Source organism: Mytilus edulis, unplaced genomic scaffold, assembly GCF_963676685.1.
Source record: "Mytilus edulis unplaced genomic scaffold, xbMytEdul2.2 SCAFFOLD_997, whole genome shotgun sequence".
Classification (NCBI taxonomy): Eukaryota; Metazoa; Mollusca; class Bivalvia; order Mytilida; family Mytilidae; genus Mytilus; species Mytilus edulis.
This window is the reverse complement of record NW_027269223.1, coordinates 2,300-29,067: the sequence shown is the minus strand read 5'-3', so window position 1 is coordinate 29,067 and position 26,768 is coordinate 2,300. Positions and strand designations below refer to the sequence as shown.

Below are 26,768 nucleotides of genomic sequence, written 5' to 3'. Positions count from 1 at the left end.
GTAGGTGTATGACAGTTTCTGCAAATGTCTATTCTAAGCAGTTTATTTGTTTATTTATATCTTATAACAACCGTAACGTGAACAATATGATATGTGTCACTTCTAAATATGGCCATCCGTAACACCCGAGTAAATATGGTTAACTTCTGGTGTTTCTTTTATTTTTATTTGTGTTGCTCAATATATATTTATAATCAGATAGAGAACGTAATGACAAATTAAAAACAAATCATTTCTGAATATGTCCATTCATTACATCCTAGTAAACATGGTTAACTTATGGTGTTTCTTTTTATATATAAGATAGAGAACGTTATGAAAAATTAAAAAAAACGTAAAACGTGATACATCTTCTTCCTTTTTTATTCACATGAAAGAGTCCTATAAATTTTACCAAAAATAATACAACTGATTGATTAACAGATTATATATGTTTTTTTAATTTTTTTTTTTTTTTTACCCATTACAATATTTATTTCTCTGTAATTTTCTTACAGATAATTGAAGAAATTGTTACAGTTTTAGCTGTGTTACCTACAGAAAACGAAGCTGAAATGGAAAATGTCTTAGAAGCTTCGAACCAAATTTCTAAGGAAGAAGATGGCTTATCGGATAACGTTCAGGTAGTAAATAAAAAATTAGTATGAATTGTTTGACGGGATTTCTCTTTTTTAGATCATAAAATTGTTTTTTTTCTAAATATCCGTCTTCAAATACCGAGAGTTATTTAAAAATTGTAGTTACTTTGCGAATAGTATCAATTATATCCCAGTGAAATAAAAAAAGACAATTTCACATATGAAATAAATCTGATTTATTTCTCAGGGGCCGGTTGTTAAACTTGTCGTTAACTAAGTCTCAATTAGGGCATTTGTCACATTACTGACAACACGGGAAACCACTCCTCTGTCGTATTCCAAACTATAACCTGTAAGAAGGAGCTGGATGCATAGTAGCCGAGTGCAATAAAATTGAGAATGGAAATGGGGAATGTGTCAAAAAGACAACAGCCAGACCATAGAGCAGACAACAGCCGAAGACCACCAATGGGTCATCAATGTAGCAAGAAACTCCCGCACCCAAAGGCGTCCTTCAGCTGGCTCCTAATCAAATATATATACTAGTCCGATGTCAGAATAGGAAACAAAATCTAATAAACAAAATGACAATAATACATAAATTACAACAGACTACAGACAGTAACTGAACTGCCAGCTCAAGACCTCAATTAAACTGATTGAAAGATTATGTCTTCATCAAATGAATATCAGGCACAATCGCTCTTGTTAGGGGTTTAGTAATATACCATCATAAAATATATGAGAAGAACATAACCCGTGTCATGCCAACAACTAGTTTTAGAATAAATGTCTTTAATTCCGATGCAGTGACCCTATCCGTGAATTAGAATTAAAGCCAAAAAATGCAATCTTTAATGAACTGACAACAGTATCGTAACTACATCCCTTCTTAAGAAGTATGTTTAACGATTTTCTTAGTATTTGAGGTGAATACTGACATTTTTGTGCTTTGTAAAGAATATTACCATAAAAGATTGGAAGTGAAATATCTGAAAGCATAAGTATGTCTGCATGTTGCGTTATATTTACGAATGATGTCCTTATACCAATGATAAAATTTAGTAAATGTGTTGACTAGTTTATGATATCGAAAATCTTGGTGTAGTAATTTTTCAGTAATACATTATTTTCTCTTGTAAAAATATAATATACTGTTACATACACGAGCGAATCCTTCAAGTTGAGATATAAACACCATAAAATGGTGACAAGGGAACTTCACCATCTAAAAATGGATAATTAATGATAAGAAATGAAAAATAATCTCTTTTATCATAATTTATTGTATTAAACTTCCCGTTAAAGATATAGATATCAAGATCGAGGAAAGGGCAGTGGTCATTGTTATAAGCTTTCTTTCAAGTAAGTTCAACAGGAAAATTTCTTTAGTTTACATACTGAAGTAGTCATCATTTAGAGCCAATGTATCATCCAAATATCTGAAAGGTTAAATTTTTGTATCAGATGTTGTTTTGGTGAGTCTTTGTTGATTTTAGTATTAAATTGAAACTCATAACAATAAAAAAAGAGGTCTGCAGTTAGTGGTGCACAGTAAGTCCCCATTGGAATCCCGATAACTGGACGATATACGGAATCTCCAAAGCAAACAATAATGTTATCAAGTAAAAATTCAAGCGCAGATATAGTATCAAGCATGTCCAATTGACATAGTTCTATTGTTTGTTGCTACCCACACATTATTATTTATATTACTAAAAGAGCATATGTATTCGCATACCTGCTGCTCAACTGTCAGTGCTGTATATTTGTTGGTGGACCTGTTGAGCCTGTGTCTTGAAGTAGATAGCAAAGGTGTGCAATATAGTCTTTGCTAAATCTGTACCTTCTTCTTTGTTCATCATCATTCAAATTGGTTAAATGACAAGGAGTTCCCCTGAAAACTCAGTCCTTCCTGGTAGCATCATGATAGCAGCCATTTTTAATTTATGCCTTGGTTAAATTAATTAACGCTGCTTCCTACCAACGTTAAATTTCATTCAAATTAAGAACAACATAACGGAACGTTAAAAGTAATTATGAGATGAACAACAGGATTAACGTTACGTTAAATTTTGTCGATATGTTATCAAAATTTAACGGATCGTTATTGCTAACAACAAGTTGAACATCCGGCCCCTGGCGTCATGAATACAATAATGGATATTAGTAGGATGTTGTCGATGGCGTTACTTGAGAATGAGTAAAAATAAATATTGTTCTTCCTCTTTTTTCTTTTCCTTTTAATTAAGATAAAGCGAAACCCAACGTCACGGCTTCCCTCTTCATCTTCACACAATTACTATCATTGTTTTCATAGAACATTGCAAGGTTCATGTTCGGAACCAAATCGAAATATATTGGTTTCACTAATGTTTTGCAATAATTATATCACATAGTCTATAATTATGTTTATAAAGAGATAGATTCCTTCTGATAAGAAATTATCAAGTTTGTATTATATATGCTATTTATAAATTTTATATGTTTGCAATCAATCCCCAATTAAGATAAAGCGAAACCCAACGTCCACGGCTTCCCTCTTCATCTTCACACAATTACTATCATTGTTTTCATAGAACATTGCAAGGTTCATGTTCGGAACCAAATCGAAATATATTGGTTTCACTAATGTTTTGCAATAATTATATCACATAGTCTATAATTATGTTTATAAAGAGATAGATTCCTTCTGATAAGAAATTATCAAGTTTGTATTATATATGCTATTTATAAATTTTATATGTTTGCAATCAATCCTACACTAATATAGCGTTTCGGCGGTATTTTTTATGATAAATAAAATATTGTTATATCATACTGGATGAGTGCGTAAAATTTTGAACGTGATTATTTGACAGACTATATGTTTTTTCACATTGAGATTAATTTTCTATTTAATGGTATGTTATTCTTTTTTATCAGACATTATTTAGTCGCCTTTTGTATTCCATAACGCATGATGAACAGTAAATATTTTATTGTTTTGATATTTTTCATATGGGATAATTATCAATATAAAAATGTGTTAAACTTCCAATGTTTTCGTTACTTCCTGTCAATCAGTAAATTTATATCAATGACCAATCAGATAATAGCTATGCTATCCAGCCACACCCCATTGAGTTTCCCAGTCTGCATTGACACACAAGACAATTTCATCTCTGCGATATTGCGGCAGTCATGCTAGACGCTTTAATGTTCATATGAAAAAGAAAAAGTATGGCAAGCGCCAAAGAAACAAAGTTGCAATGCAACAATCAAAAATAAAATTCCAAATAAAACAGGCTAAACAGCATGTGGTTAATCTGTCAATGAAAACTTTAACTGACAATGAATATTTGCTGCTTTCAAAAGGGTTGAAATTCATACCTGCTCCCGCATTGAAAGGGGCAAAAAATGATTTAATGAGAGACTTTAATGAATTTGCTAGAAAATTAAGATGTAAATTTCTATTTTATTCAAGAATGAAAATATACACCCATTCAGGGAGAATAGCAAATATGAACCTCACTACAGCTGTGATGCACTTGAAAATTATATTTTCCAAACAAAACATGAGTTGTCGTCAATGCAGCCTCGGAGATTTAGAGACAATCTGAAACCTGGTGAGAGGTCAAGCATATCTTCACTTTTGCGAGACAAATCAATTCTTATTAAGAAAGCTGATAAAAGCAACAATGTTGTTGTTCTTGATAAGAGTATTTACTTATCCGAAGCTTATCGGCAATTACAATCGCATCACTACACAAGTCTTGACGGTTTTGACTTCAAGGTTCTCAGAAATAATATCAATGATTATGTCACTAGAATGCACATTCATAATGAAATTGACGAAATTTCATTCAAATACATGATAAATGGCAATCAGAAAAATTACGGACCGGGACAAATGCATATATTACCGAAAATACACAAAATAAATTTTGTAGATTATGACAATGTCATGAGAATAGGATTTAATATTGACTTAATAGTTCCTCCAGGGAGACCTATCATTTCCCAGATTGGTACGATCACTGAATACATAGGTCGTTATGTGGATTATTTTCTTGTGCCAATAGTTAAGAAACACCACACTTTCATCAGAGATTCATCTGATTTTATACAAAAAATAGAAACAATCAAACCATTAGACAATTGCCTATTATGTAGTTTTGACATAAGTCAGATGTTTACCAACTGTCCAATTGAAGAAATTCTTTTAGCAGTAAGAGCAGCATATGATGCATTTGATAAATCGCATTACACTATAAAATATCCCTCTACAGATGATTTAGTTTCCCTCTTGGGATATGTTCTGCAACATAATATCTTTGAATTTAATGATCAATTATATCAACAATGTCTAGGTTCTGCAATTGGGGCCTGCTGTGCACCGGAATGTTGTAATATTTTATTATATCAAATAATGAAAGAAATTATTTCGTCATTTCCTTACAAGACAAACATATTTTATTATGCCAGATACATGGATGATGGAATAATAATACACCACGGTAAAAGACATGAACTTGAAGAATTTTTTAAATTGGCTAATAGCCATCACAAATTTCTCAAATTCACATATGAAATTTCAGAATCTGACACAACATTTCTAGACGTTCATTTATTCAAGGGCAGAAGATTTATAATAGATAATATATTAGACATGAAAACCCATTTCAAACCTACGAATTCTTTTCTATATTTGCACAGAAATAGCTCTCATACGGAGCACGTGTTTAAAGCATTTATCAGGGGAGAAGTAATTCGTTACAGAAGATCAACAAACAATGATAATGACCTTAGAGAAATTCTCTTAAAGTTCAAACAGAATTTGATAAATAGGGGTTACACTGACACTGAAATCATGTCTAGCTTCAATGAAGCCTTAACCAAAGAGAGAAAACATTTGTTTTCAACTAAGGAAGGGAAACGTAAAGAGGAAATTCCTCTTGTAATGGCTACTAAATATAATCCTTGCATAAGCAAATTACGAAAACACCTTTTAAAACATTGGCATCTCATAAGAGATAATGTGGTTTGTAATGAAGTATTCACAAAAACACCGATAATTGCTTATAAAAGGCACAGAAATTTATCAGATATTCTGACATCGACCAAGGTTAAGAAACCATAATTTTTGAAACATATAGGACAATCCCTGATGATGGCGGACCTATATAACAATATTTTATTTATCATAAAAAATACCGCCGACACGCTATATTAGTGTAGGATTGATTGCAAACATATAAAATTTATAAATAGCATATATAATAACAAACTTGATAATTTCTTATCAGAAGGAATCTATCTCTTTATAAACATAATTATAGACTATGTGATATAATTATTGCAAAACATTAGTGAAACCAATATATTTCGATTTGGTTCCGAACATGAACCTTGCAATGTTCTATGAAAACAATGATAGTAATTGTGTGAAGATGAAGAGGGAAGCCGTGGACGTTGGGTTTCGCTTTATCTTAATAATTTTTGAAACATATAGGACAATCCCTGATGATGGCGGACCTATATAACAATATTTTATTTATCATAAAAAATACCGCCGAAACGCTATATTAGTGTAGGATGATTGCAAACATATAAAATTTATAAATAGCATATATAATACAAACTTGATAATTTCTTATCAGAAGGAATCTATCTCTTTATAAACATAATTATAGACTATGTGATATAATTATTGCAAAACATTAGTGAAACCAATATATTTCGATTTGGTTCCGAACATGAACCTTGCAATGTTCTATGAAAACAATGATAGTAATTGTGTGAAGATGAAGAGGGAAGCCGTGGACGTTGGGTTTCGCTTTATCTTAATTGTCGATGGCGTTACTTGAGAATGAGTAAAAATAAATATTGTTCTTCCTCTTTTTTCTTTTCCTTTTACCTATTTGAAATAAAAAGTCCAAGGTCAATGTAATAAGAATTAGTTATTAACTAATCCAAGAATTGAAACATAGAAACATATTCTTAAAATTGTAATATAGAAAAACTAATCCAAGAATTATAACATTAAAAAATATTCAAATGATAACTATAAAACACTGTAAATTAAGTCATGCGCAAATAATCAAATTATGACAATTGAGAATCATGTACATTTTCATGCATATGATGATAAGTTTTGATTATTTTAGTTTTCTTACAGGATGCGTTACTTAATGTTATGGACAAGATATCTGATAAGATATCACATACTGATGTCAATAAAAGTGAACCGGGGAAAGTAGAAAATATGGTCAAGTGAGTATAACATTAAAGCAAACCAGGGAAAATAGAAACTATGGTCAAGTGAGTATAACATTAAAGCAAACCGGAGAAAGTAAAAACTATGGTCAAGTGAGTATAACATTAAAGTGAACCGGAGAAAGTAGAAACTATGGTCAAGTGAGTATAACATTTAAGGGAACCGGGGAAAGTAGAAACTGTGGTCAAGTAAGAATAATATTAAAGTGAACTGGGAAAAGTAGAAACTATGCCCTTTGGAATTGACTTTTTAAAAATGTTGCTGTGTAATTTTTGAAAGAGATAAATTGAATGTGTCTTCACACATGACATAAGTATATGTGTAGTTCCTGACCAGGAATTGACTTTTTAAAAATGTTGCTGTGTAATTTTTGAAAGAGATAAATTGAATGTGTCTTCAAACATGACATTAGTATATGTGTAGTTCCTGCAAGTTTGCCCCAAATTTGCAACAAACAATTGCTGCAAGCTTAGGGCAAATCTAATTTGCATAATTCTGTTTGCAGCAAGCTTGCCGAAAACTTCATTTGCATGGTAAAATGGTTGCGGCAAGTTTGCATCAAACATTTGCTGAAAGCTTGCGGCAATGTTTGCTGCAAGCTTGCGGCACATGTTTGCCGCAGGGCTTTTTTCGGTAAGAGTGGTCAAGTGAGTATAACATTAAAGTGAACTGTGGAAAGTAGAAACTATGGTCAAGTAAGAATAACATTAAAGCAAACCGGGGATAGTAGAAACTATGGTCAAGTAAGAATAACATTAAAGTGAACTGGGGAAAGTAGAAACTATGGTCAAGTGAGTATAACATTAAAGTGAACTGGGGAAAGTAGAAACTATGGTCAAGTGAGTATAAAATTTAAGTGAACTGGGCCGGGGAAAGTAGAAACTATGGTCAAGTGAGTATAACATTAAAGAGAACCGGGGAAAGAATAAACTATGGTCAAGTAAGAATAACATTAAAGACATGATGAAAGACCTAATATATAAAATAATCACAGATAATTATTGTTCAATAACTTTGACATGGAGTTGACATTTTTGTAGATGTCTATATCTATTATAAAGAAGAGGAAATTCAAAATCTTGAAGATATATATGTACAACATGAATATCTACAAGATTTATTTTCACAGGTATTATAACGTCATCCTCTCATTTATATTGTTAGCATGATACGTTTACAGAGATATCTGGGCTTTTTAGAAGATCATTGTTCTGCCCTGTCGGACTCTTTACATTTCTTTTAGTTTAAAACCAGAGATGTGTCAGCTACTGCTTAGTGATATTGATCGAAAACACAAGTGGATCTTATAAATAGATATCAACCTTTAAGTATCTGGTTTGTTTTATTAATAGAACAGGAACCAGATACCATATTGGGGTAGCGACCTTAAATTAGCCAACATATGCACATGAATTCCGACAACTTGAGTCAGAATAGCGTGACCCTAAATTGGTTGCAATTACAGAATTTTTCTATGGATGATTTACAAAAATAATGTTCAATGATAACAATAAAATGGGTGTTGTGATGATGGAACCCTCTTGGAATAACAGTCCACTGATATAGATTAAAAATAACTAATGATATAAACTTTTGAAATAATTATGGAATATCTCTTTGACAGATGACAACAAATATGTTCCCATCTACAATCCCATCTTCTTTTCCTAGAAATGTGACCTACCGAGGAATACTTATTATCAATATTTTACTGACATGAGCAACACGACAGGTGCCACATGTAGTGCAGGATTTATTTGTACTTTAAGAGCACCCGATATCATCCCCAATTTTTGGTGGGGTTTGTGTTGATTAATTTTTTATTTTTCAATGTTGTGTGTTGTGAATTGTTGTTTGTCTGTTGGTCTTTTTCTATAGTAGACTTGGCGTTGTCATTTTATTCCATGAGTTTGAATATCCCTTTGTTATCTGTCTCCTTTATTTGAAATAGATATCAGTGGAAATGATGAAAAAAACAGTTATACTTGTTGTATAATGTAAATTTCTTATTTAATATAATATTTTTAATCCGAAAAGAACAAAGTAAGAAATAAACATCTAGTTTTTGCACAAGAAACATCGTTTCCCGACCGAATCAACTGAAAAGGGGGTTAACATATTTAAATGTGTTGATAGAAAAGGTACCGGTACTTTATCCTGGCCTCGTTAACATTAGTGTAAACATGTATATTATGGTTAATTGTGTTAGTACACAGATTTTCATTAATCAAGATTTAATCTGTGTCTTCACCTGAATGATTGTTGCTATGTTTACAAAATAGCTATATGACACGTGTACTGTTGTGCTTTATATTGAATATTATTAGGCAAATTGTTTTGGAGCAGTTTCTCGATTTAATTGCTTAAAATAGGCTTGGCAAGTCTAACAAGAATGACAAGGAACTCTTAATTCAAAAATATTGTAAAAAAATAAATGCAATTACGATTGTTAATTTTTTTTTTTTTAAATAAGGGATTAGGTCTGGTTAAGCCAGATGTTAGTTTTTCATTGTATTGTTTAGTGTCCATATGGCCAACTATGGAGTAGCACTTTGTCATCTGAGAACACCAGTAGAGGTAGACAAACATATGGTGTGTTTTGCTTATACTGTTGACAGCATCGTCTTTACTTAAAATGTATGATAAAAAGATATTCTGACGTAAACATAAAAATGCATGGGAATATTAGTTGCTTGAGCTAAAAAATATTGGATGAAACTGAATGAACATGTCCACAAATCTTAGGTAATACACTTAATTTTGCATAAGCTCTCAGAATTTTTTTTATCGTTTAACCCTTTCATCCCCGACGTTGCTTTGAGGAATCGCCTGACGTTGGCCCGACGGTGCTTCAACGCATCGCCTGACGTTGGCCAAACGATGCTTTGAGACATATTTTTTGGTATTTTTAAAATGAGTTTTATGACGAAATGACGGGGCGTCCTCTGTGGAGCAACTTATGTACAACGGTCGTTTATTTCCATTTTATACGTTTTGAAAGAGGCCTTCTCCAGTGAAAAATTGGAAATATTTATGCCGTGACCTCATTTGCGATAATTTGCATACCAATGCGAATATTCAGGGGTCATTTAATACAACATTTCATTGAAAGTTGCCGTTTTCAGATTCGGATGCGCTAACCTTATTGTTCCTTCGTTATTTCTTAATTTGTGCCTGTAAATGGCAACGATAAACATTTATTTAGTCCAAAAATGAGACCGCATGCAAGTCTCCGTTTGTGTTTTGTTTTCCGATTCTATTTTATAAATATATTGACCTTTGAAAACGGCCTTCAGTTGACCAATAAAAACGGGGATTCCGTTTTTACGTTGTAATGTCATGTGAGATGTCATGTGCTTGCAGTAACCATTATGTGCCTTTTTCGAAGTTATGAACACAAAATATACACCAGACTTAGAGAACGTTTTTTTTGTGAATGGAACAAGGTATTGAATCTTTCTAATTGTTTCTCGTCAGACATTTAAAGAAAGTCTTTGAACGTACACTTCCAAGTTTGCAGACCACAATTTTAAAAGTCCAGTCACACTCACAGCAGGATGGATAAAAATAAATTATAAAATACACAAGCTAATAATACACTTGTATGTCCAGTCTTTTTGCTTTGATATATATTAGAATAAAATAGAAAAAAGAATTGATTTTTAAACAGATTAAATTATAAAGATTGTAGTTAACTGGTATTGCAAAGTACATGTTGACATGTAGCAATAGAGAAGAACAATAATGTAATGGTCTTTAATGTGAATGGAAAAGAACATGTTTACCTTCAGCACCAGATTAATGACATTTATATATATTTTTTAATTCATACCTCAAAAATTAAAAGGATATATCTTATTAATGTCTTATGTATGGAGGGCTTTGGGAGAAAGCAAAACATTTTATTTTTCTAATTTATTGACTTGAACACCAACCTAATATACCCTAGGGACTATCTACAGGAAAGGAGTGATCTGAGAGACTGTACTTCTGAAATATTGAGGCTTTTCATTTTCATTCCATAGAAAATATAATACTTCAAGTGACATAATATGATGTTTCATAATGAAACAAATTAAGCAAAAAAATGCATAAAGGAAGACTTTCAATTCAAATTTGAGACACCACAGATAATACAAAATTCTTATATTTCCAATAATTGGAAAACAAATTAACTGTTTTCACATGAGATATAAACCAGCTGAAGGTATGTGAAATGCCAGTGATACATATTACTATGTAAATAATATCTTGTGAAAATATACATAAGGGTAAATTTTGGGAAATACATAACAATTGTTAGACAAGCAACCCAAATATGCCAAAAAAATAAGATATTCAGATGTCAAATTAGTATACAATTATAATACAATAATATACTGCATACGTAAATAAATAAGGAAAAAGACAGTTCATTTAATTGTGTATGTTAAACACATATGCTCTAAAATATACCAAATGACATAGAACTTGCAAACTACTCGTTCTTCAACAATAAGCAAATCCAATACATATGTATATAATGTACATTTTAGTAAATTACTATAACTCGTTAAGTGCAATTGCTGATGTACTGTCAGATACGAAGTCTATCAATCGTATGTTTTTTCATTAAAATTCTGGTTGTGGTCTTTCTGTCCTTTTTGGTAATAGAACACGTCTTTCTTTTTTTAGGTCACTTTTTGATTCCAGTTCCAATCTTTTGGATTTAAATCACGTACCTGAACGTAATTTAAAAGAAAAGGTTATAGTGGAAGATAAATCTGAAACTGAAGATGTCATACATGTAGAAGAAACAGAACCCGAACAAGAAGTTCCATATGAAAGTCCAGAAGAACAACAAGAAACACAAGTACAAGAAACAGAGGCAGAAATCAAGGCGAGAGAAAAAAAGGTAACACTATCACTTATAATGTATTTATAAGAACTCGTTACATTACAAATTAATACTAAAATCAGACCATGCAGAAATATGGAAACTATAAAAATTTGCCAAAATATCGAAACTGATGTTTTTTTAAATGTTTGTTACATTTCTTATCAAGTTGAAACCATAGTAATATTTATTAAGGAAGATAGCTTGTCCTGTTTTGGATTTTTTGTCAGATTTTCGGAATTCTCTGGTTTTATCCATTTGAATGCATTGAAACAATTTGCCCGGTAACCCCCATTTTTCTTTTTGAAAATCTTTTAAATGTATAATGATAAGCCATCTGTCAAAGTCTTATAAAATTGAAATTACTCTTTAACAGTTTTCGAGAACTTCAACTTGTCAATGATAAATCTATGAAAAGTCAAGAGAGAATATTTTCCCGCCAAAATTTCAATGGCTAATATCTCGAAAACAAGCACGGTGACCTATAGATTTTTTGTTGCTCTTTGGATTCCTTTATTAATCCCCTATCAATATAAACTAGTGTTTTGAAAAGTTAATTACTTTGAAACTGAGCAGCTAACTCCCTTAAAAGTACAAGGCTTATAATTTGATACTCCACACGCGCATTTCGTATACACAAAACTCATCAGTGACGCTCAGATAAAAAAGTGAAGATTTTTGGAATTTTTGAACGAATTTGGAAACGGTTCATATAAGAAGATTTACGAATGGGACCTACACAAATAAGTCAAACAACTACTTCTATGTTTCTATTTTTTTATATTGCATATCCGTGTTGACTTCAATAACAGTTTAATGAATATAACAGGAACGATTAGAATTTATTTGGAACATAGATGAAAAACAACTGTTTAAAAAAAATAAGCATGAAGAGCAACAAGAGACATTGTGAGGGTCGTTTTAAAATCTGACTTTTTAATTATTTTCCACCACTTTACCCTTTTTTCTTCATTTCAATTCAGAAGAAGCTAAGAATATGTAACGTCACAATTAAATTTTGACCAATCATTTGCCGACCAATCATTTGCCGCGAACAGTGTTTTGATTAGTGAGAGGAATATTATTCGCAAACCGTTCAAGAAATGTGAAAATGGAACATAAATTTGAGAAAAATACTTTGCTTTTGATTTGAGAATGATTTTTGTCTCAAAATGGTAAAACGCAGGTTTTCTGCAGGTTATAATTCCAACTATGCATACTCTTCTGATTTTTTTATACTACAATGCTCACCCTTGCGAAGCATCTTAAATTATTCTAGTTTTTAGTAGGGTTCGTGTTTCTCAGTTTACAGTTTTGTGTTGGGTTTTTTTTTTTGTGAACTATTGTTTGTCTTTTGGTCTTTATATTTCTTTCGTGACTTTGTCAGTTTATTTGCTACTTTTAATGGCATTTATTATCTTTCGCCTGTATGCCATTTAGGCTTTACCAAAAAACTAATTAACTACAAAGCTGGGGTTTTTTTTTGTTTATTTTATAACTTAAAATTCAAGATTAAGGTAACACAATACAAAGATTTTTTCACTCCCAATCCGATAACTTTAAACTGATGTAATTCATTTCATCCTTCTTTATATTTTATAAATGAGGTACCACTTGCAAAAGAAAGAAGAAAGATTAATCTTTCAAATTGTGATAATTTCATTATGACATAAAGTTATTACATAATCAATTGTTATGTAATTAGTTGTTATATTGTGATGTCTACACTTGAATGAATTTAGCGTCTTTATTTTTCATAGCATCCCAAAATATTTTAAAGATTCTTGTACAACACAACTTGACCTCCAAAACTGTGTCTCAGATTTCCAAAAACATCAATTGAACAAATTTTATACCCAATTGAATTTAGTGATCTCTTATGAATTGATGTTGCAAACTTCATTGAAGATTTATGAGAGAATGAAATACAATAGGAAAAATCTGAGACACAGTTTAGGAGGTCAAGAATCTATAAAATATTTTGAGATGCTATGAATAACAAAGAAGCTAAATTCATTCAAGTATGGACATCACAATATAGCAACTAATTACATAACAATTAATTATGTAATAATGATGTCATAATGAAATTATCACAATTTGAAAGATTAATCATTCTTCTTTCTTTTGGTACCTCATTTATAAAATTTAAAGAAGGATGAGTGGAATAACATCAGTTTAAAGATGTCTGATTGGGGATGAAAAATCTTTGTTTTGTGCTACCTTAATTCTCGCAAACTTTAATGGTTGCTTTTTACGTTTTGCATTGCACAAAATTATGTCCTCCAATTACCAGAGTATGAGACATAGTCAACAAGGTGACGTTTTTTTTTCAAGTTTTTTAATTATATACCTTACTCAATGCACGCGTATTAATATAAATATATCATTACTTCTATATTAGATCGAAAGAACAAAGAAGCTCCTTCACACAGTTGATATCATAGCTGATTCAGCACTTAAAACTCTGTCAGACGATGAACCTAAGACTATGGAATTCTCAACAAAGACTATGAATTTAGTAGTTGGAGTTTCCAAATTAAATAATTCAACGAACACTTCCACAGATATAAGCACTTCCAGGAAAATTGGTAACAAAACTGTCACTAGCTCCTTCAAACTACCACCAGAAATAAAAGAACAACTTAAAGTAGCTAGTAAGAATGGATTTAAATTTCAGGTAAATTTGTGTGTATTTTTGTCCAGACATGTTGCAAAATATATTGTTTTTTATAAAAAAAAAAAACGTACCAAGTATCAACAGAACCATCTTACTTGGAATTATTAAACAATCATAAAACACAACGTCGTTTCACTGTTCCTGGATTAAAAAACTGTGCACTCATAAGGGCAGATAATTGTACTGAACGTGGTAGGATAATATGTGTTTTTTTTATACGAACATAAGGTCAGTGACGCTCTTTTTTATTGGATATTGCGGAAGTTTTTATGAAAAGCAATTATCTCATTGAAAAGAAATGCTAAACACAATCGTGTTTATGTAAATGACAGTCCATTAGGCCTCTCTATGAAAATAATATGCTCCCTTCAAGGAGAACATTTCTTTTTTTTTCTATTTGTGTGTTCATTTTTTGTGTGTGTAACACTTTTTTTTATTGGCTTAAAGTTGCCTTCAAATCCACAGTTGAATCATTAAATATTGGATTACTATTATATAATCAAAAATAAAACAACACCTATCTCGAATTTGCCGTTTTACTGTAATTTTATCCGAATTTGAAGCGTACAGGTAATGTAATAACCTCCAGATTGTAAGTTTTCATTGACATGACGTCACATTTAGCCATGACGTCTTTGTGCGAAGTTTCTCGGATTTTTTTCTATTTGTCAAATTTAGACATTTTTTCAAGTTTTATCGTATTTTTTTTCTTTTTTGTAATGCTTTAGAATCGAAATAACAGTACTGTAGTTGAAGAGTTGCAACCGTCAATTTTGATTTGACGGTCGCAAATCTCCTTTTACAGTCTCCGCTAATTCATTAATTTGAATATTTATGAATGATGAATGGTCACTGTGTCTTAACCACACCGGCAAAAATTGTTCGGACTCGATGGTATCTAACATTCGGCACACTGACGGAACATCAATGGACAGAAGAAAGAAAGGTTTCTTCTTATTTTCCTTTTTTTTTATATTATCGAAGAATATATATACATATACAACTATTTTCTATTGTGAGATGCAATATTTTCTACAATCGTTCTATATTAACGGAGAAATAAATAATGCACGTCAAAATGACGAATTGAGTGAACCTTGCCTCGAAATTGTTTAATTTCTCGTTAAATTGTTCACATTGTACGGAAAGAAAGGTACGGGAAGATAGATACTGACACGGAGATTGCAAAACTTGTCATAATGAACATCTCAATACCTGTATTTGTGAGTATGGAAGGAAAGAAATGGGTCATGTCAAAATGGAACTGACCGGTTTTGTCATAGATTTCACAATGCATAACCCGGTTTGGTCAAATAAAAAAAATCATAATAATCCGATTAATAATCCACTAAAAGGGAGTTGTGTGGGTCGTTTGAAAATAAGTTCTTCCATAGGACAACGGCTTATTATTTATATGACCAGTCTCAGATTCATATAAATGATAAGCAAACACTAGAATTCCTACTCTTATAGAACACAACTGATGTTAGTTTTACTTTGCATTCAAATTTTTTTAACAGCGGAATAGATAGAAATGAAGGTTATAACGCAAATTAAAAAAGTTAAAGCTCTCAAATATGCGTTTTCTATATGAATTATGGAAAATATGTTTAAACTTGAAATTAGAGTTTACGGTCTAAAAAAAAATCGAAACACACAATTGATATTTGATTTTCTCGCAAAATAGGATGGGCACCCTTTATAAGTAATCTAATCATTCTATATATGTAATCTTTTCTATGATAGTTAAAAATAAATCTTCTTTTAGGATAAACGTTGATAATAAGACAAATGTATATGCATGCATAATCGACATAGACATGAATGTTTATAGGAAGAAAAGGATTACAACTACGATGCATTAAAAATAAAATTTATTTGTCACTAATTGTAACTATACTACATTTTATAAATTAGTATAATAGTCTCAGATCATCGGGAAAATTCAATAATAATTATTTTGTTAACCCATGGCAGTAATATTGAAATATTTCTTCCATGGTTAACCTTACTATAAAAAAAACGGGTATGTACTGTCGCAATTATGTTATGATGATCGTACACTGATGTTGGTCAATATATTTTTACAATATGTACGGACAGAAAGGTTCAGTTTATTTCAAAGTTGACGTAATTCGAACAGCTTTTACATACCATCGAACGTAGCGAGTCGAACAATATTTTCACTATTTTTTTAATTAGAAAACCATTAAACACAGGAATCAATATAGTTTTGGCAATCAAAGGTGAAGACAGGGCGTGCAACCTATACGTCTTCTAGATTCGCCACTTATCTTATAAAGTGTATACCGAATCTAAATAGTGTAAGAAATAAGAAAACAGGGACACCCGCCAAATCGGATTATGTGAGTTTGATTACTAGTATGGTTATTATAAACATTATCATTGATATTTTTAAACGAGCGATACCAAGTGATTCGAATTCAAAGCGTTTTGAACTATTTGTATAAAGCTGCATATGTCAAAAGTAAGAAGGTTTGACTGCATCATATACAAGTATAAAACAGAGATCTAACGATTTTTTTTTTCTATTTGCCATATGTCCATTAATTGCCCTTGCTCTTGACCTCATTTCTATATTATTTTTCCTTTGGCCACATGACGATTCATGAAACCGTAAACTTATTTCCTTCATTAATTGGTAAATGTTAATGGTTTTTGTTGGTTTCAATAATAAAAATGTGTTCATATCCGTCTGCCAGGATTCATTAGACCTCGACTTAAATGGTTCTATAAACAATCGATTAACATGGTTAAGTTTCTGTGACCAGTTTTTTTTTTTCATCTTACAGACCTTCAAAATAAATTAAATTGCGATCATTTAAGCATTTGTGACATGTCAGTGCCTATACATAAGTATAAATAACATGTCTTATTGTTTTTGGTTGAACAAAAACGCCAGTGAAATTGTTTGATCAAGTTATCTCGTTCGTGAAATTTGAAATTTTTAGTTGTTACACAATTTTTATTTAAATTCAAGAACGATGCAATTTTTTTTGGAATTCTTGGTTGTTTTTAGCTCACTTGATCCAAGAGGAAAAGTCATTTTTGTCATCACTTGGCACCGGTCGACCGTCGTTCATTATCTATCAATACAATTTTTTACATAATTTTTCATATCTAATATTACTACGCTGCATTCAACAAACCTTATATAAAATTATATTTTTTTTTAATTAAAATTAGGGTATCTAGTTTTAAAAAAAATCTGTGACCCCGCTGGTCAACCAAGATGGCCGTCATGGCTTAAAACATACAAGTGCATGATGTCAATTATTTAAAAACAGCCGTAGACATAGAAAATTCGAAAGGGCCATTTGTGTTGTCCATTTACCTTAAAATTCTCACATTACTTCTTAAAGGAGTTATTGCATTGCCCTTAAATGACGAATTTGACGTTCTTTTTATCAATTTCTATCTATTATTTTCAAACATATAAAAGTAATATAGCAAAAATGATATAGGAAGACAAGATATACAAATAAGTCGACTTGGCCGATATCCTTATCAAACTTATTGACCTTTAATGTTAGAGTTTTTTTTTTCATTTCTCTACGTTTTTACACGCCCGTCACTATTTTGACAGGACATATTATTGTATATATCCGTCCTTCCGTCTATCCTTCCTTCCATCCGTCCGTTCCTCCATCTCTAAGTCATTCTGTCCGTCCGTCTATTTATTCGTCTATCCTTCTGAGAACAGCTTATCTAATGTTTATGAAACTTAACAAAGTTATTTCTTATAATGGTCAAACGATCTGTAAATCGTTTAGTGAAAATAAAATTAAATCTTTTTGAGTTACAGGACTTTGTAAGTAAAACAGGAGTGTGGTTTTTTTAACATGTTGCGCCGTATCTTAAAAATGATTTTTCATCATTGCATCAAACTTTACATACTTATTAGATATATAAATCTTAACCTCTGCATACTTTTTGGTGCTGTTTTAAATTTTGTGAAAGCGTTATTTAGTTTTTTATTGTAAAAAAAAAGGGGGGGTCACATATTGCGATGTATCTCAAAACCTATATAAAAATATCATAATGTTATAACCTAATTAGATTTCAGTGTTTGCTATTAAATATTTATATCCATTTAAAATTCGTTTGAAGATTAGTGAAATAAGGGATACGCCTTTCATTAGGAAAATGTGTATTACTATAATTACCTATGTCAAAAATTGCCCGTTTAGAAACATTTATACACGTCAAGTTTACTTAACAATATATATATGTTTAAATTCTTTCGACAGACAATATTCAGATACGTGTTAACGTTGCTTTTCATAAATTGTTTGTTTTAAAAAATAATAAAAAAACGGGTGATATATTTAGACGAAACCTGGTGATTGTGTGGTAAACAACATGGACAAAACCGGTGTATTTAAATTTGACATGACCCATTTCTTTCGTTCCATACACAGCAATACAAATATTGAAATGCTCATAATGAAAAGTTTTGCAATCTCCGTGTCAATATCTATCTTTCCGTACCATTCTTTCCGTACAATGTGAACAATTTAACGAGAAATTAAACAATTTGGAGGCAAGGTTCACTCAATTCGTCATTTTGACGTGCATTTTTACTTTTTTCTCCGTTAATATAGAACGGTTGTAGAAAATATTACATCTCACAATAGAAAATAGTTGTATATGTATATATATTCTTCGATATCAAAAAAGAGATAAGAAAATAAGGAGAAACCTATCTTTCTTCTGTCCATCGATGTTCCATCATTGTGCTGGATGTTAGATACCATCGAGTCCGAACAATTTTTGCCGGTGTGGTTTTAGACACAGTGATGGTGTTCCCTCGAAAAAGATGTACGTGCCGGGTTCACATATCTTTTACACAGTGTTACAAGACAGTAATATGTAAATAGTATGTGTTTTTGGGTCACTTTTTCTGATTCATACTGGTGGTGGTTATAAAGTAAATGTCAATGGTATATGTTGCGGGGGTTTTCTATTATTTTTTAAATGTCAACACGGTGTGGATGACAACTTTTCTATTACAGATGCTTTTCTCAGACAAGATCTTGGGACAAGCCTTCTGCATACATTAATTCTCCTTTTTCTATTACAAACGCTTTTCTCAGCCAAGAACCCATGAACATGGGACAAGTCATCTGCATACATTAATTGTCCTTTTTCTATCACAGAAGCTTTTTCTCAGACAAGAATATAAGATCTTGGGACAAGTCATCTGCATACATTAAGTCTCCTTTTTCTATCACAGATGCTTTTCTCAGACAAGAATCCAAGATCTTGGGACAAGTCGTCTGCATACATTTATTGTCCTTTTTTCTATTACAGATGCTTTTTTTCAGACAAGAATCTAAGATCTTGGGACAAATCGTCTGCATACATTAATTGTCATTCAAATATCTATTACAGATTCTTTTCTCAGACAAGAATCTAAGATCTTGGGAAAAGTCGTCTGCATACATTAGTTAGCCTTTTTCTATTACAGATGTTTTTCTCGGACAAGAATCTAAGATCTTAGGACAAATCGTCTGCATACATCAATTGTCATTTTTCTATTACAGATGCTATTCTCAGACAAGAATCCAAGATCTTGGGACAAGTCGTCTGCATACATTAATTCTCCAATGATATCGCTAATTCTTAAGGATTTAAACCAAAAAACACTTGGTGTAACTAAATTACCAAAGCCTATCATCATTGACATACCTATTGGAAGTAAGAATCTATAATTATCAGAAAAAAAGTAATGCATGATAATGATGGGTTACGAACCAAGACTCTTTGTTTATAGTCTTATACTTAGTTATACAATATGTAGCTGTTTGAGTTGAACCCAAATATCTGTGTCATTCAAAGCATTTATTTGTTATGAATGGGGATGTAAACAATAGTAGATAAACGTTTGCAAATACGAATTCACCAAAACTAATACTGTAATTTTGCGGTTATTTTATTAGCGATTTTCTAGTTTACTTGATGTATATACAAGTTTTACATATTTGCGACGATTAGTTTTGGCGTTATTTGTCTGCTCGGGAAAATAAGTTGGAAGATAACCTTGGGTAAATATTATTTTTCCATCTTGAAACACTTTGTGATTGCTAAAAAAAACTCAGAAAGCCTGGGGTATTGGAACTACTGTAGAAACCTTGTTAAAGTTTCTTTTGTATGATAAAAAAAAGGTGTAAACAATCATAATAGAGGGGAGGAGCAGATTTGCTTTGTTGTTCAGATCAGAAGTATTAGTCTTGTAGTATCAAAATTCCAGGAACCAGTAAGCTCTTGCCATGCCCATATGCAATTTAAGGTATGAATTTTTCAGATCAAGTCAGGATAAGTTATAGGTTAGACATGAACTGACTTCCATTTAATTTGAACTTACGCAAATATCCGTCGCTAGGTAAACTCAATTTGAGATAGTAAAATATATGTTTTAAGATGGCCATGCTTAAAGTAAAATACAGTTATCAACTGGAGAAGTTATATAATAAAAAAAATGTTGACTTCAGTTTATACAATGGTATATGAACTTAAGAGATATGACATTCATCCTCGGCCGATGAATATCATATATCTAGGTTGATAAATCATTGTATCAACGTCATTAAAACTTAGTAATTGTATATAATCACAATGGGAAACTTCAAATAAGGTCAACAAAGCTTGACGTATGATAACTTATAATTTCAATAAATCATTATCAAGAGATATATATAGCACCAAGATCCTTTCTCTTTGAGAATGTTTTTGAAGCAGCGTGTACCTTCATATAGAGGTACATGCGTTGTAGTGTTAGTATTACTGCAACAATGCATTTGGTTTTGTCTGCTTTACTGTTTTATTATGGCTTTGGACCTGTCATAATAAAATATCAACATTTTTTAAATGAAGAACAGCAACCTTCATATTGTATTTACAACTGTTTTTATTTGCAATGTTTCATTCAAATATAAATGAAAAAAATATTTCAATAAATATGTATTGTTACATTTTTTTTTATTTTTTTTACAGGAAAAGAAAAATACAGCGAATTTATTTTGAAGTCCCAAGAAGATAACTTCATACGTCTTAAAGTGAAACAGCCAGCGAACATGTTTTACATGTTGAAGCTTATGACAGATGGTCCACAGTATAATATATCAGTAAAGATTGCAATAGAATTTCATAAACAGGTGTCTTTGTTAGATGCAGAAAATGGGACGCTCATTAGTAATACACACATAGCATTTTTAAAAGAACCTGGAAAGAAATCGCTCTACTGGAGTTTAGGCATTATCATAAACGAACGAAGCGATGGGAATATTAGTCAGAATATATCTGTTAAAATTTCCTCGACTGCCATTAATTGTCGATATTGGAATAACACTAACGGAAAATGGTTACCAGATGGATGTAAGGTATTAATATATAAAAACAGGGGATGTGATATAATAATCTATACAGAAGGAGAGATGTAAAATACAAATCAATATGAAACGAGGGGAATACCTACCCGTTTCTGCTCAACGAAAAAGGGGTTGTTTTAGGAATCGTCTTTTTTAAGAACTATAATATTGAAATAGTTATTTTGTGATCTAAATATGAAAAAGGTATAACGAAAATCTTAAACAATGGAGAAGTCCATATTAACTGAAAAAATCAAATGTTATCGACAAAAAAAAACGAGTGAAAAACAACTGTCAGAATCCTGACTTGGTACAGGCATTCCTTGAGAAAATGGAGAGTTGCAGCTGGTTTATAGCTAGCAAAACATCCCACGGGGAAGACAAACTTTGATGAGTAACCCATATAGACATAAGTATGTCCTTATTTATATTGTATCATTTATCTATTCATCTAAGGTCAATTTTATCTGAAAGATTTGACACTTAAGCTTATTCTTTGAAGGTGTTTTTGATCGAGTTAGGCTATTTCAATTGATATATAATTATTATAGTGTATCTTTTTATGTTTTCATGTTGTAGTGTTTGACTGCTGTTACAGCTTAGATGACGGTTCGCTCTTCTTAAAACGTTTAAACCCGCTACATTTTCATGCATCTATCCGGAGCCCGTAGTTCAGTGATTTCGTTTGTTGGTGATATTCATAAGTGGTCCGATACCACAGTTATTTCGTAGTGCATTTTTTAAAGACAATAAATAAAAATTAAAAAAATCCCACCTGCGCTTTCTATATAATATTGTTACAGTGCGTTGTACTACTTTTGGGACAAATAATACCAAATTTATAGAAAACTTCATCAGCTCTAACTCAACATATTGACATATTTATGTTAAGGGGGTGAAGACCATATTATATCTATTAATGTTTACTTTTTACACATTGTGACTTAGATGTAGAGTTGTGTCACTTGAACGCATACCACATCTTCTTGTTAAGACATACTAGGTTATAATAAATAAGACATTACTTTTCATCTAGCAAAGTCCAAGTTATGTAAATACACATGACAGACTTGCAACACAAGTGACCAAATTTTAATAACAGACACATAAAACACCCATTGCTAAGTTTTTAATCGATAGTACATTATTTTTTAGTTTATATAACGTATACTGTAAGTGTACCTGGGGTTCGTGTTGTTGATTTTTTAGTTTTCTATGTTGTGACTTGTGTCATGTGTGCTATTATTTGTCTGTGTGTCCTTTTCATTTTTAACCATGGCATTGTCTGTTATTCCTTTACGGTCAACTAACTCGTGATGGCGTCCGTAAAATTAACGAAGGGATGATCTCAACTTCACCATTTTGAACTCATGGTTTAGTAGCTTCCTTGTGAGCAGCAACTCTCTAATAAGGAAATTATGATAGGAAATAAAAGCCAGGGAATATCGTATGAAGGCGTTGCTGGACTGTTGCAAAATAGAAATGTAACAAGGATAATGTCCAAGTTTTACATAGTGATATTTACGTTATTTTTCTATTCGCAAAGCGACACTAAGTTGTTTGACAAATATTTGTTCATACTACTCCTTCTTTGGAGAGGTTGTTTAAAATAGCTTAGGTTTGAACTTTAAACTCCGTATTTGATGTGATGAGACAATAAATTATCTGATTTCCAATAAGTGCTAGGCCAAATGATAACAGTGTATTTATGGATTTTTCCAAACAGAATTACAGGAATCACAAACATATTAGATACTATCGCTAAACCACATCAATAACTGACAGCCGACTTTTAGAAAAACCCAGAAAAACAGACGTTGTAACAACATCAAACATCAGACTATTTAACTTTGTTTGGTAAAAGAACCCGACAAAATAAATCTTGAAAGTGTTAAAAAAACCTTTACTGTTTATATCACTTCATTTGTCTTAAATCTGAAATGCATTTAAAAAACTTACACAGATGACCATTACCTTAAGGTTTATGACCACTTCTGTAGCAATGTAATTACAAAATTTTTAAACTGCAATAGTATCAAAACAGCAAAGAAAATGAATAGTAGAGATGGGCCATTGTGTACATATACTAAGGGGAAACTTAATGCAAAGCATTATTATTCATTGTTTCATTGCGTTTAATAGAAAAAGGGGATTTTGTGGCAGAAAAAAAACATTTTTTTGTAGAAATTTACAGACTTTAATACAAACTATTTTGTTATAAAATTCAGAACATTGATGACTTTCTTGTTTTTCTATGATGTGCTAGCGTTTATTGTTGGGACAACTTTCTAAACAACCTTCAAATTAAAAAATACTTCGTGCTGACTGAGTTACGAAAGTCGAGCGCACCGCACCCTAAAAGGTGTACTTGAATTGGTCTATATTATATTTGATTTCACCAATATCCAAATTTATGAACTTGTTTAAAGGAAATCATTGCTAGCACTGGATGCAATAATCCTCTATCTATCAAGAAACGAACTTTTAATTATGAGAGTTCAAGGGGAAAGGCTGTGGATTTTCTATAAAAATTTAATTTAAAATTTTCATATGTTTTGCATTTAGTCAACAGAAGGGTACATAATCCTTAAACAAAGATCAATCTGTACATGTAATATCAGCAATACCAAATTGTTCCGCTATTAGTACTACATGACGCTAGCTGGGAAAAGGAAAATAATTGGTTATTTAGATTTGATAGTATGATAAAAGCAGACAACACATGACAAAAAATTGTTACAGAACTACAGTTGTTGGTTTTCATGCTGACGCTAATGAAATCAAACATTTTTGAATGAATTAACCACTCGTCATACTATTATATACTTACTCATAATTTATGAAAACTTATATTTGCAGGTTTCACCTGTTTCATCAAGCGAAACATTAGAGTGTGAATGTGATCATCTTACCGATTTTGCTGGAGGAGTTTTCGTATTACCTAATATTGTGGATCCATTTCAAGATGCTTTACTATTTCTGACGTTCTTTGACAACCCAGTTGTAGTTACAGTAGTGATATTGGTCTGGTTGATATATTTTCTGGGTCTTTACAGGGCAAGGCAAGCTGATCGGAAGGATTCGAATTTTGTAAGTGAGAGGTTTAGCTTGTTATAAAACCAGGTTCAATCCACCATTTTCTACATAAGAAAATGCCTGAACAAAGTCAGGAATATGACTGTTGCTATTCATTCGTTTAATGTGTTTGGACTTTTAATTTCGCCATTTGATAAGGGACTTTCCGTTTTGAATTTTCCTCGGAGTTCAGTATTTTTTTAGATTTTACTTTTTTTGGGTTAATGAATTTAACATTAAGGTGGTACCAAACATCTTGACTAATATTAGTTTGGCTCGTTTAATTTTCATAAAAATTTGAAGTTATATTTACTTTCACTCTTTGACAAATCAAAAAAGTTGAACCGACCACTTTATCAAAAAAAAAAAAAGTTGGTTATATAGTAGTTTGACAAACACTTATTTTGATCGTTGAAAAGCTTTATATTTCCTTAACAATAAAACTTGAGTAAAACGTTCAGCTGAATTTTATAGAGTTATTTCCCTTTACTGTCATGTACCAACATAAGGCATACTAACTGAAAATATAACATCTGTATCGCTTTTAAGGAGTTTCTTTCATACGGAACGCTCACAACCATAAGCAATAAAACCAAAATATAAATGATCTATAAGGGATAGCTATAATCATCTTTGATCATAATTGAATGAGGGAGTTAAAGCCTTTGTTTATTAATAGAATTAATATCAATCGATAAATAAGAGCATCAAAATTGATGCAGCAAATATGTTCACGCAGTACGCAGTTTAGAAATAGAATACTGGAAACCAAATGACTAGGATGGGTCACAAGAAGTCTTTTTTCAAATGATCAAAACCCATACAGTAAGCTATATATACGAGACAACATTTGAAAATGATACAAAAGGATAAACCGAATGTCTTGACGTGCAACTGTAAACGAAAAAAAATGTATGCCGGATATATATAGCAAACCAAGCCTTCGACTTTAGACAGGCACATAAAGAATCACAGCAAGTAGTCAGTTTATCAAGGTTTCAAATTAAATGAAGCAAAACACTGTTACACACCATTATAAAAATAAAGGCAACAGTAGTATACCGGTGTTCGAAATTCAGAAATCCATATGCATTGAGCAATAACAAATCCCGATTTCAAACTAAAACTGAGTGCAACGCAGCCAATATGAGAGGAGAACAACGACACAAAAGAAACACAACATTATAAAGAAATACTGTAGTGTTAATAATATCTTAATGATGAAAGAATATTTTTGGGACATTTGGAAGTCTGTTTATTTGACAAAGTCATTATCAAACAATGTCCTGCTCTTTCACTCTGGAATCATGAAATCAAATGTTAAGTTCAATAACGATTTAATAATGGCAATTGTTATATTATAGTTCGTGTATGTGTGCGTTACATTTTAATGATGTGTTTCTGTTGTGACGTAGTACTCTTATATTTGATGCGTTTTCCTCAGTTTTAGTTTGTAACCCAGATTTGTTTTTTTCTCAATCGATTTAGGAATTTCGAACAGCGGTATACTGGTGTTGCCTTTTTTAATAGTTAGTTATATGTGACTCAAAGAGACAATTTTAGGAACCACAATTGATTTTTCATGATATATGTCTGTTACATAGTATATTTTCTGTAGGATGGTATAGTGACACCCTTTCCAAGTGATCCTTCGGACCCATTTAAGTATGTTATGTGCATTGTCACTGGATGGCGGTATGAAGCTAGAACTACAGCAAACGTTTCATGCTACATAAAAGGCAACAATGGACAAAGTGCAAGGCATTGTTTAAGTAGGACCTCATCACCACAGGTTTTGTTTACATCTGGTGGTGAAGACTGGTTTCTAATTACTTCTTCCTACGATATAGGAGACATGGTGAATGTAATTGTATGGCACGACAACAGTGGTTCCTCGCCATCATGGTTT

General features: G+C 31.5%; 1 protein-coding gene across 1 annotated transcript; it reads left to right on the top strand.

Moving 5' to 3' along the window:
• Positions 1 to 512: 512 nt before the first annotated feature.
• LOC139509695 (polycystin-1-related protein-like) lies at positions 513 to 26,768 on the top strand (the record flags this gene model as incomplete). The annotated part of the gene is given in 8 exon segments (XM_071296239.1): positions 513 to 623; positions 6,739 to 6,833; positions 11,512 to 11,731; positions 14,118 to 14,393; positions 19,961 to 20,114; positions 21,411 to 21,796; positions 24,644 to 24,874; positions 26,478 to 26,768. Coding segments are annotated over 8 exon segments (1,764 nt in total), but the record flags the coding sequence as incomplete, so codon positions are not given.